The sequence below is a fragment of the Scleropages formosus genome, chromosome 10 (genome assembly GCF_900964775.1).
Source record: "Scleropages formosus chromosome 10, fSclFor1.1, whole genome shotgun sequence".
NCBI classification, from domain to species: Eukaryota; Metazoa; Chordata; class Actinopteri; order Osteoglossiformes; family Osteoglossidae; genus Scleropages; species Scleropages formosus.
Window position 1 is genome coordinate 12,598,327 of NC_041815.1, and position 18,347 is coordinate 12,616,673.

Here is an 18,347-nt window from a genome sequence, read left to right on the forward strand (position 1 = left end):
GTTGAGGTTACAGTGGTTAAGAGGAAAAAGCCATTAAAAGGCTGGACAGAGAACGCTGACAGACGTTACAGCAGTCCTTTGAAGAGCCGGTGAACATTTGAAGGACCCCTGCTTCTCCCCTCCCGCTGCCTGTCTGCTCTAGGACTGGGAGTGGGGGTGGGGGGGAAATGCTAAATCAATATCTCCTATGCTCCTTTGGCAGAACAATCTCTCCTCTCCAAAATACCATAAATGATCAGGAGAATGTTAATATGGTACTGGTGTTCCTGTCAAATGTGCCGCCACATGCGAAACACATCTCACACACACACGCAGCACGGTGTTCATGCAAACGTACACTCGAGTGAGCATGTGGCCGCACTATGAAACATCTTTATAAGGGTTGCGTGTAGATCCGTTTGCAGACTGCGAAAACAAATCAGCGTCTGTATTTCCTTTGGCCATCATTTTGCTTGTGTGCACCGATACAAAGACAAATGAACCGAAATTAAGCATGTAATTGCAAATACTCTTTAACTGGATGGGATACATTCTTTGCCATTGACTTTCTGTCATTGCTGACTGTGATCCAGTTTGCGAGGATTTGCTCCTTGATCTGAAGGCACATTTTCACATGGCCTCTCTGTCACACGCAGGCGCGCGCGCACACTCACACTCACACACACACAGAGTGACTCAGTGTAATATGATCTGAGACTTTGTGGAAGCGAAGCATCATAAACAACAGCAGTAAGTATGTCAGACACCTGTGTGAGATTAAAGAGACGGCACCTGACTGACACATGAAGACGCTTCGTCTCCCCTGCTCTCCTCTCATTCTGCTTCTCCTTTCCTGCCTTTCTGTGTCATCTTTTATTTTCACTGATTTTTTTATGAACATCCTCTGCCACACCTGCGCCTCTTTCCCGTACGTGTGTGTGTGTGTGTGTATGTGTAAGAGACAGTGTACGAGCCAGTCAGTGTAGCATTCTGACAGGGCCGATAATTGCAGTGACTAAGTGCTTTCAGGCTGTTGTGCTAATCGGATCAGGAAAGAATCGATTCCACTTCAGTATTTCCTCTGTTTTTGTTGCCACCCATGAACAGTGGATAAGTGCGCCTAAGAGTGTCTTTGTGCCCGTTTCTCAGCTTGTATCAGGCCTCGTGAGCCTCGTTCTCTCTGCCCCCACTCCCCTCTCGCTGTCACTCTCTTCAGCATAAGGCACTTTACTGGCATTTTTCATATATGTTTAGCCTAAGCTTATTAAACCCAAATGAGGAAAATCAGAACTCGCTTTCCATTCTGTAGCTCCCTTTCCATGTTAGAAATTATTTCCAATTGTGTCTTTCCTTCCTTTCCTTTCTCGTATTAAAAAGGTTTTAGAAGCATGCTCTGTTTTTCTTTGCGTTACTGGATCTCGGTTGCTGGATATTTGACCCTTTTGGTCTTCAGCATGGATGTCCTTCCTGCTTTTCGCCATCAGTCTCCTCCAGTCTGACACTTTCTTAGGCCCTGGTGAGTGGCGAATGACCTATGAAACGGTTAGCGTCAATAATAATTGTCTGTCCCTTTTCACTCTTTGGGTAGTTGAACCCTTTGGACTGCAGGCTGTTCTTGGTATAATTGTGCTGAAAATCTTCAAGATCCTTATCCATGTGTCTGTGTAGTGTATGTTGTGTGTGTGTGGTGTGTGTGCGTGCCTTTTATCTTTTGAGTTTTTGTCTTTCTTCCATCAAGAGCGTGCAGAGCCGAAGATCCCTGGTTACGGCACCAGTTCCCACACGCTCTTCTTTGTTTCTCACCAGGACTAGGTGGAACAAGGGTTGTGTGCACCGCTGTTTCCCCCACAAACTCGGCACTATATGTTCTGTTCAGGAAAAGAAGAGGCCGCTCTTACAGCCTGGCGCTGAGGCTTGTCTAATTGTCGCCACCCTCCCCGTCTCTCCTTGTAGTCCCCATCGATGCCACTGCCGGGATAAAGATGCTCTACGTCTTTGTGGACATCCAGCTGGACACGGCTCACTTCCTGGATACGCTGCGGTTTAACTTCCCAGCAGGGCACTCCCTCGCCTTGGTCAGCACCATCCAGTTTGTGGCTGCATTGCAGGTGACCTCTCTTTGGCCTCTTTGACGGGCAGTCTCCTTCTGCCCCGCAGCTTTGCTGCTCACTTTTTTTTTTTTTTTCCCCCATTTCACTCCCATACCCATAGGCACGTTAATGCTTTTTACATCCCTGGACCTCAGCAACTGCATTTTTTACATTTAGCACATAGTGTCACACTAAACAGCCCTTCGTTTGTTTACGCTCTCCCTGCTGTGAGAGTGGGATCATGTGTGTGCGCATGCGACTAAGCGTGTAGCTTTCACTGCCCACTGAAGGGTCCGTGGCAGTGTGGGCTTGAAATGCAGCAGCAGTTATTTTAAACTTGTTGGGAGGAAGTCAGAAAAAGCACTCAGCTCCATTTGTGTGCTGCTCTGTGTTTTATATAACCGCTGGAGTACTTGCTACTTTCCTCCTCTTGTCTGTGAGCAGCAGGATCATGGGTCCTGTTCGCCGTGGGGCCGGATCAATGGTGATGTTATTTTAACGTGTCGGCATGGCTCTCAGCTCCCCGTCTTATTCTGTTCCTCTGCTTCTCGGCTTGTTCCGTGTGGGCGCAAGGGGGTCGCTCACGAGTCTAACCCCTGCTCACCTCCAAGTGAGAGGCTCATGGATGATTTGTCCGCCTTTCAGAGCGCTGGATATGCCTTCTGCGCCTAATTGTTGGCACTCACTCTTGCTTTGTTTGAGAAAAGGGTAGGTGTGGAAAGCGCAGGGAGAGAAAAGTCTTTATTCTCACTCTTTGTTCTTTTTTCTTCTTTAATTTTTCTGTGTCCTTCCACTTCTCTATCCCTGGCTCCCTTCCTGCCCATCCACTGGTCCACCTCAGTCTGCCAGCGCTGCCTTGCGTCCGGACTACGATGTGCTGGTGCCTCAGTGTCGCCCTCTGTCTCCGGGCGAGATTTTGGGCTGCACATCACCCCGCCTGGAGCGTCCAGTCAATGCCATTGTGTAAGAAGTTCCACTCATGTTTCCGAGTTGAAGCACTTTGTCTCTGTGGGCAGAAACTGCACACAGGACAAACACACTGCGGTGTCATCGGGTTCAAAGGACACAACCACGCTGGGAAGATGGTGTCGTGGCTCGGGCCGAAGCCGGAGCGCTTTCAACACCCTTAGCAACACCGCTCTCCAGCCACGTCGGTCTGCAATTCCGAATGAGTGGGTGCGGCACGGTTCGGTGGAACCGAAGGGCCACACGCTACGTGGAAGGGTTGGGCTCCTGGCATGTGAGCGAAACTGTCCCGCACCACAAGCCAGAATCCAGATTTTCTCCGTTGGTTTGATGAGATGAAAGTGATGGTAGCAGGAATTGGACGCTGGCCTCCTGTTTTCTCCCAGCTTCTACTCCAAGCCAGCTCATGAGGCACAACAAACTAGTGTGAATTAGAAACCTTGAAATTATACATAGTCCAATTGACATTTCTCTCCGGATGATTGACATAAAAATTGTTCATTTTCGTCTGTACATTCAGTTAAACGAAACTAAAAAAAAATAGAATAAATATTACAAATAGAAAAGAGAGGTCTAACATTACAAACTTATAACATTTGGAGTTTGAAAGCCTAATATATGAAAACCTTTGTATATTTTTGTCAGACAGTCAGAAAAGGTTGTTTGTATTATCCATAGATTATAGTACTCCACCCTGTATGTGCCGTGTAGCTGACTAACGTAGTACATTTTCCCCTATACTGTTTCCGCTGATAATCTGCTTTTTGAAATGTTAACAGTGTTTTCTGAGCTCGTTTTGGACGGGGAATTTAGGCAGTGCTAAAATAGTGTATTATGTGAAATGATTTAAAGGCGGGCACTTCGGTGGTTGAAGGCGGCTGTCAGTAAGTGCTCGCTAAAGGGCTGTGTGTGTACGCCGCAGTGCCGAAACAATGACTGCCGTAATCCTTCGTAAGCTTGTTTCAGACCCACTACCATCGCCTTAAAAGTTATGACAGGAAGAAGGAGCCCAGAAATGCTGATTAGACTTGTCCTACATAAACCAGAGACTCACATGCTGCTGTGTACTGTCATTGAAAGAAATTTTGCTCTTAAGAACAGGCCTGTGTTAAGAAACGTTCATTTGGCAACAGTTCGTCTTGTCGTGCTTTTAAACCTTCACATGTTCAGCTCCGGTTGCGATCTTCTTTCTTTAATATTAAGGTGCTGTTTATGAAGTTTATGAAGTATTTAATGTCACAGTGATAGTTTTATTTGGTAAGAGAATCAATCGGACGAGTGGAATGTAGTTTAACTGGAGAATAGCTCTGTTTTCCAGCCAACGACCTGCTCGTATTTAGCTCCTCTGTGCTCACCGATAAACCCTTGCTTCATTTCTAACTAGTTACCTCGGAGATGGGAGGTTCCATTTGGAATCTATAATGATCGCCAACCCAGACGTACCTGCATACAGGTGAGGCATGTGAACTTCTGTGTCTGTGTAGGTTAAAAGTTGATCAGACATGATAGATACAGATACAGACATTAGTTGCGAGTTGGTCAGTCAGGTTTTTTCTTTTTCCGCTAAGGGATCTTTGCATCTATCTGCAGGTATGACCCGTACAGCAAGGTGTTCTCCCGGGAGTACTATGACCACGAGGCAATGCGGAGGATTCGTCTGCAGGCCATAGAGAAGGCCCGCTCTGCCCAGACGTGGGGTCTCATCCTAGGCACACTGGGCCGACAGGGCAGCCCCAAGATCCTGGAGGTGAGAGGGCCTGTTCTTCCATTTAAATAAATAAATAAATTAAAAAAATAAATAAAGAAAATAAGCGGTATCATTACCGGAAGTGCTGAATCACATTGTCCACAGTAACCTGCAAAGCAGCTGCAGTCACCATTCTCTATCATATTGAAAAATGACGGGAAGGTATCCCTCGCTGTGGGCTTCATAATGTAGATAATTTTTTAGTTTTCATGACCTCTTCCCAAAATATAACGGTGATTAACACAGATGTATTATGCATATACACGAAAGGTAGACAAAAATGAAGGAAACTGTGTAATGAGTAATTCTGAATATTTAATGTGATATAAATGTGCTGTTTTATGCAATAAAACATCATCTCTGGTTCTCACCTGTCAAGCTGTAATTCTAGGTGCAGGATGAAAGACTGTAGATGTCTGACACAAGCAGGAAGTGTTCAAGGTTAATTAAGTATGAGCTAGAGCTCATAATCTGAGAGTGTTCTTAACTGCAATATTTTCACTCCTGTACATCTCAGAGTAAACAAATAAAACTGGTTGGAAGGGTGGAACATAGCTTTGATTCTGCTGGTTTATGGGCTTTGTAGGGACTGGGAAAAGTTTACAGCGACTGCACAAAGTTTACAAGGATCGCACAAGGTCCTGCAGCAATTAGCAGTTTTGAGAATTTAATCAGTGAAGACATGTCCCTCTCTTTATCGCACATGCAGTACCCGTGCGGTTTCTCAGCAGACCCCCGGCGCGGGTGTGCTGTGGGATTGTGGGAGTGCATCGGCAGGAGGGTTCTTATTGATCGCCGCTGAGAGCCAGGCGGAGAATCCCACTTCCACTGCTTTCCCGCGCCGTCCTTTTGTTCTGCTGGGCTTTTGATCTTTCCTCTTCTTGCCCCCTCGCTCCCGTGCCGCTCACACCTCTTCTTCCTCTGCATGGGCTCTCCCTTGCACTGCGCTCGCCTCCTAATTGGTATGCCGAGAGGGAGGAGGCGGTTGCCGAGGAGCCGTCTGACACCCAGCGTATCGTTTGTCACGCGGGACTTTAAAGCAAACACTTAGGCCCTCCTGTCAGCCTGAAGAAACCACTGTGACTGTGTCTCTTTTGTACATGGAGACAAATGTAGAATAGTGTTAATGTGTGTGTCCAGTAATTGTCTTAACACAGATGAGTTTGCAAATCCTCACTTGAGCAATGCGAAATATGGAATACTATAAGTAAACTCAGTCTCGTTGTTTTCGTCCAGCAACCAAGTCAATATTTGTTTAAAATGACTCAACACTTTGAGGAGATACCAACTGTTAACTCGCTGTGAATATGTGTGTCGTTCACAATCGGTCTTATTGAATGTAATTGATGTTCTTGGGGGGATTTTGGAGGCTTTCTTATATGTCAATAAGGACATGCAGTGTGGTAATAGTCAGTAAGAAAGTATCAGCATGGCCAACGGGTTTCCTGCAGCCTAGTGATCTGTGGAAAAAGCCTTTTTTGTTGCTGTTGCTTTGAGACGTCCACTTACTAAGCTACCAAGGCCTACCTGAAGAGCGTCTCTTGTGTCTCGAATCGACTGAGGACTGCCTTGAAGCACAGTACCTGTTGAACTCAGCTACCACTGTCTTCGTGCTCTTTTTTTGCTGTCTGAATTCTATCTGTTCCTGAAAGTGTTTTTGTTGCCATTACACACCACAGGGGTTTGCGTGCTTTAGTGCGAGGACGGCTCCATTATGACGCACAAGATGTGAGGAAAGGTCACCGCGCCGTCTCTCTGAGGCACGGAGCACTGATCTCTCCCACATCATTTCCTCCTGTTTTCCTCCTCCTCCTCTCCAGCACCTCGAGTCCAGACTGCAGGCTCTGGGCAAAACCTTTGTAAGGGTGCTGCTCTCCGAGATCTTCCCCAGCAAGCTGGACCTGCTGCGGGAGGTGGACGCGTGAGTCAACATTTGTATACACACACACACACACACACACACACACTGACAGACATAGACATTTATTCATTTAACTGATGCTTTTCTCCAAACCGACTTACAGTGTAAAGGGTTACAGTTATTTCACTTACAAGTTTACAACTATTTACCCATTTATACAGCTGGGTAATTTTACTGGAGCAATTTAGGGTAAGTACCTTGCTCAAGGGTACTACAGCTGGAGGTGGGGATCAGATCTCTGACCCTTGGATCCAACGGCAGTATCTTTAACCACTACGGTACCAGCTGTCCCCATCACAGGCAGTGTATTTAACTGCTGAGGGGTTGTTGGCTTCCTGATCATGTTGCATTCTCTCATAAACATATTTCCCTGTGTGGACTGGCATTCGCAGTCTATTCATGATGGCAACCGATAGACGGTCATTCTGTCTACACATGCAGTACACAACATACACACGTTGCTTTCGGCATCTGGGGTGTTTGAAGTGTGCAAGGGTTTTCAGCTGTGGTCACTTTAATGGGAGTGGAAATGAGAGACACCTGACAGGTCAGCAGAGGCCTCTGGGAGCCTAGGGGCAGGTGGTCTGCCACTGCTGGGCCACGGGTGCAGCTGCAAGGGGCTCTTTGTGTGAGACCACGCTGCCAGTCGTGTGTGTGTCCCTCCCTCTATGAAAACGGTATATATACTCTATTGTCATCCACTTACATGGTCAGCATGTAATTAGATACGTACAAGGGGTGTTATTCAATTAATGTGAGCGTATGAGATTGCGGGTGAACAAGCAGGAGGCAAGCTGGTTTCCTTGTCATGCTGAAAGGTTAATGGTGGCGCTCAGTGTTATGCGCTGCCGGGATAATTAAAGACCTGCTCCTCTTGTCTAGCTCGGGATAATGCACCGCTAATGTTCCAGCCAAGCCTAGTTGTCCCTGGTCCTGCATGTCGCCTCCTCCTCAGCCCCCTTCTCCATCACATTGTTTAGTCCGGGAGAAGCTTTATCAACGGCATTTTGCTCGCCTTTCCATCATACACTTTCATCCATTTTTTACTGCACTGGTTCAGGGTGTCCTTGTTCAAGGGTGGTGCAGTATCCTAAGCTTGCTTTTTTGTTCCTTAACCACCACACCACCTGTTTTTTGTATTATTCTTTTGTGTGTGTGTGTGTGTGTGTGTGTGTGTGTGTGTGTGTGTGTGTGTGTGTGAGAGAGAGACAGACAGAGAGAGATGTAGTGCCATTCTTTCCTTACTGACCATGCTGCTGTTCAGCACTACTTTGTCCCACAGTTACACTGGTTCATCTCTTTTATCAATCCTCCAAATGTTTTTGTCACGCTGCTTCTGCCCTTTTGTCTGGATTCTTTTTCCCATTTTGACTCGGTTGTGTTGAAATGACGATAATGAATAATAATTCATGAAATTCCGGAAAGCACAAAAATAACCAAAATAAGAGTGGAGGAATTGAGGAAGAGAGAGGAAGTTGCTTGTGACTGCCTGGGGGAGTGGAATGCTTCACAATGGAGAGATGAATAATAGGGGTGGAGGCGGGGGGGGGGGGGTAGGTGAAATCCCAATCAATACTGCGGTTCAGGCAGTCGTGATGGGAAAGGAGGAGTCTGACTGAGAGTGTGAGAGGTTGAAGCTGTTTAACTGCCTGCATGTTAAACTTTAACTCTGAAGACGCTCCGTTCGTTTAACACGCAGCTTTGCGGCGGAACTGGTCTTAGTTATTGCGTAGCTCCCTTGCCAAGCTGTACCGTTCCTCGCCTCTGCCCAGCGTTCCTTTTGCCTCGTCTTGTCTCAGCTTCCTCAACTCTTTCCCATACCTCGTCTCCTTCAGACCACAGCTGTGCCTTCCCTCATCCCAGCTCTTATTCCACCTTGTTTATTGCAACCCCTTCCTTGCCCAGACATTAATTTAAAATGCTTTTAATGTATTTAATGTTGACACACGGCTTTTTTTAAGGGCTCGTACTGGAAATGGGGAGAAGGTGCGTCCAAACCTCGAGCACACAGTTACGAGCACCCTTGTGTCCATTGCGCCCCGGGACCTTGTAGCGCAAGGGTTTTACCTTTCATCCGAGAGGGCGTCTGTATGTTTAACAGCCTCGGATTCCTCTGCACAGTAATTAATCTCACCGCTCGAATGGAAGTTCTCTGAAGCTCTGCTCGAGGATCAATGAGAAATTGATGTTTATGAGGTTAAATTGATGTGTGTCCAGTTCTTCAGCAATCCTATTTTTTTTTCTTTCTCCTCGATTAGTTTGTGGCGTACGGTGTGAGTGGTCCAACTGTTTGTGGCCCTTGGGTGAAGGCACAATTCCAGATGAAAGACACTTTCCTCAAGGCTGGTGTATTTCTGTGTGATGTCTTCGCATTCAGTTTGCGAACAGTCCACTGCTCTGTCTCTGCCAACATCTGCTTCTCCATTTCTCTTTCCTTTGTCCCTGTTTTTCTCCCACAATCCCCTGCCTGTCATCTCCTCGTACTTTTTTCTCTTTCCTCCTTGGTTTTTTCTCTCCCTCTCCCAACCCCTGCCCCCCTCCTCCCTCCCTGTCTGGCTGTTATGTAGGGTAGCTCCGCTGAGACCGAGGCGCTACTGCTTATTCACTCGCTCTCATTTAGCATCTCTGCTCCATCTGCCTCCCCCTCCCCCCATTTGTGTACCCCCACCTCCACCCCCCCCTTCAACTCAAATGTGGCTAATTGAAACAAGGATACACATTCATGCTTACACTTTACATGTCTGTATCTTTACAGCATGCTTGTATATACATGGTGGCAGACGCATGCGGGTATAAACTGCAGCACTGTTTGTGAATGATCACCTTTCACATGTATTTCAACAGCAGGTTCACCAGTCAGGCCCTGCAATCCAGGGTGTGGCCAGGCCTTCTGATCCTCACTGCTGCTCCCTCCTTCCTTTAGGTGGGTCCAGATCGCTTGTCCACGTCTCTCCATCGACTGGGGCTCCGCCTTCTCCAAGCCCCTGTTGTCTCCCTACGAGGTAACTGTCTCCCGCAGCTGCCCAGCCGCTCACTGGCTGCTCATGTCCGACACGCACACACAAATATGCCCAGACGCACACACTGCCTGGTACATGCATGCACGCACTCTGTTAGTCAGACTCACTATGATACACTCCTACATTTACCCTCTGCTCAGGGACGCTAGGCTGTGCAAAGGAACTGGCTTGCTGTTCGTCTCCATGAGAACCAACCAGCGAGCTGCTCGTGCCTCCAGCTCCACTCTCCAACAGAGCTGTTTGTCTCAGAGCGCAAAGAGCCTCCTGGAAAATGTAAGAGACAGGGGTGTTGTGCAGCGGAGTTCTGCCTCCCCTCCTGTCTCTTCTCCTTCCACTTTTCCCCAGAGTCTTTGATGCGCCAACAATGCAGTGGAGTTGCAGCACAGAGCGGCATCTCCTCCTGCCGCTCATCATGGGAACTGCAGCAAACACCAGTCACTGAGGACGCTTGGCTGGTCAGGATTCTGGTTGAAGGAAGTACGACTGCTCTAACAGTCCTTCAAAAGCAGTCTTGTCCCCAGCTTTATTTCCACAAGTGGCAGACTTTATTCGGAATGATTTATTACATACCCATCTGTGACCTGATCATTAGGTACAGAATTACAAAATGCTGAAATTATGAAGCCATAGCAAAAACTGCATTGATAAATCAATATTTTCACTTTCTTTTGCGATTCTCCTACCTTGCTAAAATTTCAGCCTCGTGTACACATTTTCTGAGTGGAATTAGGAAGGAGATGGGGAGGGGGGGAAGTTGGGGCTTATTTTTGAGTGTCTCATGTTATATTTATAGTCAATAAGACACACTCACTTTCCCTGTCAGCAGAAGGATTAGGAGGAAAGCTAGCTTACAGATGGAAAGGAGGCTTCGAGGCCAAGAATAGAACTGTAGAGTATGATAGAGGTAGGGGGATGGATAGAGGGGTGGCCAGCTAAAGAATACCCTAGTGGAGGGAGAAGATGATTGAAAACTGGGGTTGAAAAGGAAAGGGAGAGTTAGGCAGCTTAAAAACAGATGGAGAGTTTGGACATTTCAAAAGGAGAATTTGCAAAAAAGTCCAAGGAAGGAATTAAGAAGGTTTGTCATTCCATACATAATGCCATTACGTCACAGCACGTCACGTAACAGAAACTTTGATTTGTAAGACTTCATTTTTTTTGCCCATTTTCCAATATTTCATGAAGAGCCAAAGGAAATTAGCTTCAGATTTTAATGAAACCATAAAGCATCTTGTCTGCCCGTTGCTTACTCATCCCGACACACTGCTAATTCCCTGGTGGTAAACATGAGATGTCAAAAGTAACGGGGGTCCCTCAGTGATCTCGTGGTAACATGCTCTCGGCACTAATTACAGGCCATCATTTCCTCCAAAGATCAATAGAGTGCCATCTTCCAAGTTTGCAGCCTTCCTGCTGAGCGGAAAGGACTTGCATGTTGCCCCTGTAGCTGAGCATTGGTGATTAGTAGGTAGGGCTCCAGGTACATTATTGATTTTGCTGAAAGAGAGAAGAGCACCTTCAGAGACAGAATTGATTCATTTAGTTCAGCTCACAGCGTATTGTATAAGCTCTAAGCAGGCCTTCAAAGTTGCAAAATTGACCAAATAAAAGTACATATATCACTAGTATAATCAAAGAATTGATCCAGATATACAGTATCTTCACTGTGGTAGCATTTTAGTGTAGAATGGATTTGCATGTGTGATACATAAACCTGTTCTTAAATGTTCACACACACTGGAGTAAAACATACATAGCCTTAAAACTCCTGTACATGTGTCTTTCATGTAAGTCAGTTTTCTAGTAACTACATTTAGATTTATTCATTTAGCAGATGCTTTTCTCCAAATCAACGTAGGTCTCTGAGAATAACGCAAAAAGTACGACACCAAGAGGAGGAGAGATTTGGATGCAGACGTGTGATTCTTCACTACAGTCAGTTTGGCAAATCTGAACATATGAACTAGCATACACTAGATCATTACATGAGTAGCTCCATATAGATTTCCTGTTATTAAACAAATCATTAAAAACTAGTTCACACTGTTGTTGCAGCGCCCTCTTGTATTTGGTATTACTTCTCTCCCTGTGTAGTAGTGTCACATTGTCGTTTGCCAACGTCTCATTGCAAGATATTCGCCTTCTTTTCTACACTCTCACAGCCCACATCCCTCCCTGTCATCTGGCTGTAGGACAAGTGCCGAGTGACAGTAATGGAGGACAAGCTGACGTTAACGTGCATTCTTTCCTTCCTGGCATAGGCAGCTGTGGCCCTCAGACAGGTAGAATGGCAGGAGGTGTACCCTATGGACTTCTACTCCAGTCAGAGTCTGGGACCGTGGGCCGTCAATCACCCACAAAACCAACCGCCTCGCCCCACCCGCAAGCAGACACAGGCAAGTACAAGGAGGAGGAACAGGCTGCTAAGGAGAGCGTTGGCCCAGTTTTAATTTATACAGCACACAAATTACCACTCAAAGCATCTGAAAACACAGGTGTTGCAAGTTACCAGCAGCAGCAGTCATGTTGCTCTACTAATGCCAAGTGGAACACCTCCAAGGAACTTGAGAGGATAACAGCTTTAGGTTCATTCTGTGCTTTAAAGCTTTATTAATCTGTTTTTTTTTTTTTTTTAAATCTTTGCTGCCCCCTCCCCTTCTACAGAAGAAAACTCCAGTGGACCCCACTCCACCTATGCACTGTGGACGTGATCAGAGCACCCCTTGTGGCTGTGAAGGGGAATAACTCCTCCAGTGCCCACCCACCAGAACAGCCCGCCTATAAGAGCGCCATGTGTGGTTGTCAGGAGCAATAACCCACACCTTTCCAGGCCACGGGGACACCAGGCTGCACGTCAAGCATCCATTACAAGACTCATTCGGGTGAAGAACTGTGTCTTGGCACCATTGTGTCCTCTGTTCACATTTCTCGAATGACATTCATTCTGTGGGCAAATCTCGCATTCCTTTCTGCAAATCTCGTTATGTGAATTATGTCAACATCAAAATCCCTTGGTATTTAAGTGCTTCTGTGTTTTGTTGCACATGTATTAATGTGCATTTTGTGTGAGGAGTGAATGCTTCAGTACAGACATGGGAATACGTCTGCACAAGCACCTCTGTGGCTCACTGGAATCCAGTTATTGTTCATGGATGGAAGGAAGAATCCGTTGTCATGACATGAGTGACGTTCAGAATGACCAGGACAGCCAGGATAATGGAAGGAACTCTAAGGGTAGTCAAGGATTGTGCTGCTCATCAAAAATGATGCACCACTTTTCATGTTTGTCTGTAGAACTGTTTGGACTGGTTTTGAAGAAAAGCCAAGCTATAAGTATGGGGTCAGAAACAGCTTCCATTACTAAATTATTTGAGTATAATACAAAGACTTACTTGTTCATCATACAGGGAGATACAAAACAAGTTCCCTCATTAATGTTTCTACGCGAGATGCATTTCTGTGTTGACAAAATCAAGGAAAAGTGGTCCCAGAAAATGTGCAGAGCATGGTAAATTAAATGAATGTTTGTAGAAGGAAGATGAAGTGATGGCTTTCAGATGATGAATTTCCCTTTATAATTACCAAGGGCTACAACTAAAGGCAATTATAAGCTTGTTCTAGAAAAACAAGTTCTCCCACTGGGATGTGTGACTGTCAACTTTTGCACTTAATTCAGCATTTTAAGAAAAAGTTTAAGTGACCATGCAGTGTTTTTCCACATCACTCTTCCTATATATGAGACATGCTTCTTGGCACCTTTAAAATAGCATATATTAAACACACTGCCTGTAATTTAGCATACTCTGACTAGTGTTGACTGCTTGTCTAAGTCAGGGTAGCAACCCTATGCTGGAAGCAGAGGTAATCACTGTACTCCATGTGCTAGGAACCAGGCCATAACACACACACACACACCACCACCACCACCCGCTTGTCCCATACGGGGAGCTGGAGCCTAACCCGGCAACACAGGGCGAAAGACTGTAGGGGGAGGGGACACACCCAGGACGGGATGCCAACCCGTCACAAGGCACCACATGCAGGACTCGAACCCTAGACCAACCGGAGAGCAGGACCTGGACTGACCCACCACGCCCCCCCAGGCCATAACAGTGTAGCCTCAAACTCAGCAACACACTCTTCAGCTGTACTGGCAAAATATGGGACTGTACTGCCAGTGACCGTCCTTTGAGAACTAGCTATCTCTTCATCTGTTGTGAAACAGATGACATTCATTTATTCTCATTTATTTATGTAAATGTCAGCACCCAGACAGCTCTTCAAGGTGGGATGTCCCAGGACACACAAATGGGAGGTAAGAGGGGGGTTTTCATGGATGGGAACAGAGCTGTTGAATGGGAGAGAGCGTGTTTCTCTCCCTCTAAGCGGCCTGCTAACGGTGAGGAGGACGACAAACGGTCTCTCCGCTGAGCCTCCTGCACACACCTCGTCCTTTCTAGTCCCCTGGCACATGTTTGTGACAGTGTAAATAAGGAAGTCAAAGAAAGACACAGCTATGCCAGGGTGTCTGTGCTCACCTGTACCCCGTCCTGGCAGTAGGGGTGTACACCAGTCCATAGCACGGTAATCGCTGTGGACTCACCTCAAAAACATGCATCTTTGGATGGGGACAGGAAACAGAGAGAACGTGCGAACGCCACACGAACTGAGCTGGATTCGCATCTACAGCAGAACCCGCTGCACCATCTTGCAGCAGCAGTTTTATTCTATGCTGGTGAAAGTCCTTAAACAGCACATTTCATCCTAATTGTTTACCTTATTAGCTTTGCCAGTAAGCGGAGTACAATGTTATCTTCTCCATAAGTATCAATGATTATCCGGGGGGGGGGTGTTTACCGGAACGAATTCAGCCCGCTACATGAGTGAGGGTGTATAGTGAAGTGTGCGCTGAGGGGGGGGGGAACCTTTGCGGAGCAGTTTGTTTCCACTCGGACACAGCAGCCGGCGCACACGCCTGGAACGCTAAAGTGGACTTAGGGGAAGTTCAAAACTTTGACGGGACTCAGTTTGCAAGGGTAGCAGCACGAGCTCAGAGTCTCGCCGTCATGTCGGCTCCCGGGCGCGCACCCCTGCGGCTCCTCTGTGTTCACGGCTACCGGCAGAACGACGCCACGTTCCGAGACAAGACGGGCGCTCTTCGGAAACTCCTGAAGAAACAGGCGGAGCTGGTGTACATAAGCGCCCCGCACCGCGTCGTCCACAGCGCAGCGCCGCCGGGTGAGTGAGCACTTCCGGTCGGCGCGGCGCGGCGCAGCGCAGCTCTGCTTTCTCGTCTCTGGAGAGCGTGTGGAGAACTCGGAATCTCCCTCTTGAGATCGGATCGCTCGGTTTTCGAGGAGTCAGTGTGGTGACGAGGGATGTTCTGCGTTCATCCCTGTAGCGGAGCCGGAACAGGGAGCGACGACGGCGGGCACCGGCGGGGAGGATCAGCCTGATCATCAGGAAGCGGACTCCCGAGGCTGGTGGTTCTCGGACGTTCGCGCTCGTAGCTTCGACGCGGCGCAGCAATGCGAGGCGAGCCTGGGGCTGGAGGACAGCGTGGACGCCGTGAGGGAGGCCGTGCGGACCTTGGGGCCCTTCGACGGCATCCTGGGCTTCAGCCAGGGCGCTGCGCTTGTAGCGATGCTGTGCGCGCTGCAGGAGCGGCAGGTGGAACCCGACTTCCGCTTCCGCTTTGCCATTTTGGTGGCGGGCTTCCGGAGCGCGTGCGCGCAGCACGCGAAGTTTTACGCCTCCGCTCCGCTCGCCATCCCTTCGCTGCACGTCTTTGGCCAGACGGACCGCGTGATCCCGGAGGCCGCGAGTCGCGAGCTGCTGCCGAGGTTCGAGAGGCCGGAAGTGCTCGCTCACCCGGGGGGCCATTTCGTACCAGCAGCCTCAGCCCACAGGCACGTTTACCAAGAGTTCCTGGAGAAATTCTTCGTCAAAGGGGAGCGAAAGTGAGCCGCGGTGTGTTTACTCGCCGGAGGAGGGGACTGTCCTTCCTTGTGTCCGCTACACGCACTCGCTTAGGCAGAGACTTACTGGCGCTGTTGCCCTAGTAGTTGGAACTCAGTGAATATTATGTACTGCAAGGCAAAGTAGGCCCACATTGATTGTCCTTGTTACGTGGTTTTCCATGATCAGGAAGCATTTTTACCGTGTTTGGGTTCTCCTGACAATTGGTTAGGTAAAATGTTTACAAGCATTATTACAACTCTTCATGTGTGTTCTACGTATTGGCTTGTGTATTTGCTGGACCTTTCCAGTAATAAAGTACTTGCAAGAAAACTGTAAGGGGTAAACCATTTCTTAAGTTGTCTGCACTGACAGTAAACAGGGCGATCTGAGAGAACAGATTTATAACACACACACACACACACACACACACATCATCTGAACCGCTTGTCCCATACGGGGTTGCGGGGAGCCGGAGCCCAACCCGGCAACGTGGGGCTGGATGGGGAGGGGACGCACCCAGGACGGGACGCCAGTCCATCACAAGGCACCGCATGCGGGACTTGAACCCCAGACCCACGGGAGAGCAGGACGAGGTCCAACCCACTGCCCCACCGCACTCTCCGGATTTATAACAAGCTTCTTTAAATATACGTGTGCTGCTCTCACTGCTCTTCCACATTATTCTCTAATGAGAATCAGGTCTTGTATCATGACATCCAGCAGAGAATGACCATTAGAGCTGGGCTTTTGATAGTGAAGCTCTAGATGGCCTCCAGTAGCGCTTGAGCTGAATATCCCACCGGTGTCTCTGACGCTGTTGGGGAGGTGAGCCACGCTCATGGAAAAATGTTCTAACATGTGCAATGAAACAGACTTATTTCACTTTTGTGGTCAGGGAGCAGTCCACAATACCATGCAGTCAGTCTGGAATTTTTTATAGCAGCAATTAGCTTCCCTTAGGCTACGGTCAGAATTGGCTGCTCTCTGCCTGAACTGTGACTGACAGCAGCCTGGTTGTCATTGGGTACTGGGTACTGTTATGTGTAGAGCACTGCCACCTAGCGCGCACACAAGAAGCAGCAGCTAGAGGCCTAATGATACCAGTCTACGTTTCATTTATTCATTTAGCTGACACTTTCCTCTAAAGCAACATAATTATTCACTCTTCTACACAGCTGGGTAATTTTACTGGGGCAATTAAGGGTAAGTACCTTGCTCAAAAGTACTATAGCCAGAGGTGGGATTTAAACCTGCAACCTTAAGATCCAAAGGCAGTAACTCTAACCACTATGCTCCCAGCAGTCCCCTAAATGAACAACCCAGTAAAACAACACCTCTGAAAGATTTCACTCGCTCGTTGTGAGCCTTTGGTATCACGACAATGGACTCCCTATGTTAAGAAATTAACTCTGCGTATAATTCAACAGGCACTGCAGGCTTCGTGTGCTTCAGCAGGGAAAACTTGAATGATCGAGATTCCGGGTGTGATTGTACTCTTATGTCTCCTTCAGTTTCTCCCTCTGCTGGTGTTTTGATCATTTGATTTCTGAGGTCAGGGGGTAGGATGCTTAGGGAAGCGCTTTTCACACGATTCGTATCGAAATAGTGCTGATGTCATCTTACTTCCAGGCTAGCTCCGGTTCTTGCAACAACTGGAACAAGTGCTGAACGGGACCTGTAACGACACACTCCAGTTTACGTATGCATGTGTGCTCCATCAGATGCGGGTGGGGGGGGGTTGATCAAGCAGCTGACGGTGTGAGTCAGCGATTCCTCTCCTCACAGTACACAGACAAGAGTATTACTTCTCTCACTGCCCTCCTTTCTCCTACCTTGCTTCATCTTTTTGTCAGGCCTGGCCTTGGCCTCGGCCTCAGCCGTGGTTCAAACAGCCTTCCAGATCCACTTGTTCTCTCTTGCATTCTGACTCGGAGCTACCTGCCATTCCCTTTCCACACTTTTCCCTTTCGCCTGCCTCCTCCTTTCTGTTGTTTCCCACTTCTGTGGATCAGACTCTCAGTGCAGGATTTTGTATACACACATATGCCCAGAGGTTTGATAGCTGGTGGAGGAATAACAAGAGTGGAAAAAAAATACACCGTTTTTGTGTCAGAGAGAGAGTGAGAGTGAAACGGAGAGCAAGTGGGAGTTCTGCATCCTCTAGAATGCTGTACCAGGAGGGGTCCTTAAGAGAGCATGTTGTTCAACTGCAGTAAAACAAGGGAAGAGGGGGAAGTTATCCCCAGTTTGGAGAGGTAGTTTGACAGGTTAGGGTTAGAACCGATAGCTGTCACAGAGAAAGGCTCCAGACTAGTTTTTCATATGTTTAAAAATTGAATTGATTCTCTTCTTTTCTTGGTCCTTCCTTCAAAATATTTTACTTGCTGACAATATTTGTTTTTTTATTTAAATTTAGTTTAAAACTGCACAATATTTTAATTTTAAAGATGAGCGGTGTAGGGGAGATGTGGTTTTTCAGTTAAGTTTTGGTTTTGCCTTTATTTAAATTATTGAAAAGGTAAGTATTTCAGTCCCATAATGTGCCAAGCGTCAGAAATCGCTAGTGTGTGTGATGTGTGTCAATTTCAGTCCTCATCCAGTTTCACGTGACTGTTTACGGAAGATGATGAGCTAGCAAGCCATTATGTTGCACGCTGCATGAA

At 47.4% G+C, this 18,347-nt stretch overlaps 2 protein-coding genes across 3 annotated transcripts in view; both read left to right on the forward strand.

The window, feature by feature from the left end:
- Nucleotides 1-13,578, forward strand: part of dph1 (diphthamide biosynthesis 1) — a 33,071-nt gene extending 19,493 nt beyond the window's left edge. Inside the window, exons 5-12 of one of the 2 annotated variants that reach the window (XM_018748262.2) lie at nucleotides 1,933-2,087; nucleotides 2,911-3,032; nucleotides 4,420-4,488; nucleotides 4,626-4,782; nucleotides 6,603-6,703; nucleotides 9,627-9,996; nucleotides 11,985-12,119; nucleotides 12,388-13,578. In XM_018748262.2, coding sequence (XP_018603778.2) covers nucleotides 1,933-2,087; nucleotides 2,911-3,032; nucleotides 4,420-4,488; nucleotides 4,626-4,782; nucleotides 6,603-6,703; nucleotides 9,627-9,996; nucleotides 11,985-12,119; nucleotides 12,388-12,468 — 1,190 coding nt within the window. In that variant the 3' untranslated portion in view covers nucleotides 12,469-13,578. The remainder of the gene's footprint in view (nucleotides 1-1,932; nucleotides 2,088-2,910; nucleotides 3,033-4,419; nucleotides 4,489-4,625; nucleotides 4,783-6,602; nucleotides 6,704-9,626; nucleotides 9,997-11,984; nucleotides 12,120-12,387) is intronic. The other variant, XM_018748263.2, reaches the window with a different exon arrangement.
- A 990-nt stretch (nucleotides 13,579-14,568) lies between these two features.
- Nucleotides 14,569-16,004, forward strand: ovca2 (OVCA2 serine hydrolase domain containing). Its single transcript, XM_029255604.1, has 2 exons — nucleotides 14,569-14,961; nucleotides 15,125-16,004. Exons 1-2 carry the CDS (start codon nucleotides 14,790-14,792, stop codon nucleotides 15,685-15,687), a joined length of 735 nt encoding a protein of 244 aa, XP_029111437.1. The 5' UTR covers nucleotides 14,569-14,789; the 3' UTR covers nucleotides 15,688-16,004.
- The last annotated feature ends 2,343 nt before the right edge of the window (nucleotides 16,005-18,347 follow it).

What these genes read in the sequence shown, in the direction of transcription:
- ovca2 (XM_029255604.1), top strand. Translation starts at nt 14,790, where the DNA reads ATGTCGGCTCCCGGGCGCGCACCCCTGCGGCTCCTCTGTGTTCACGGC. An exon ending in CCACAGCGCAGCGCCGCCGG is followed by an intron (nt 14,962 to 15,124) that starts GTGAGTGAGCAC and finishes TCATCCCTGTAG; the next exon opens with CGGAGCCGGAACAGGGAGCG.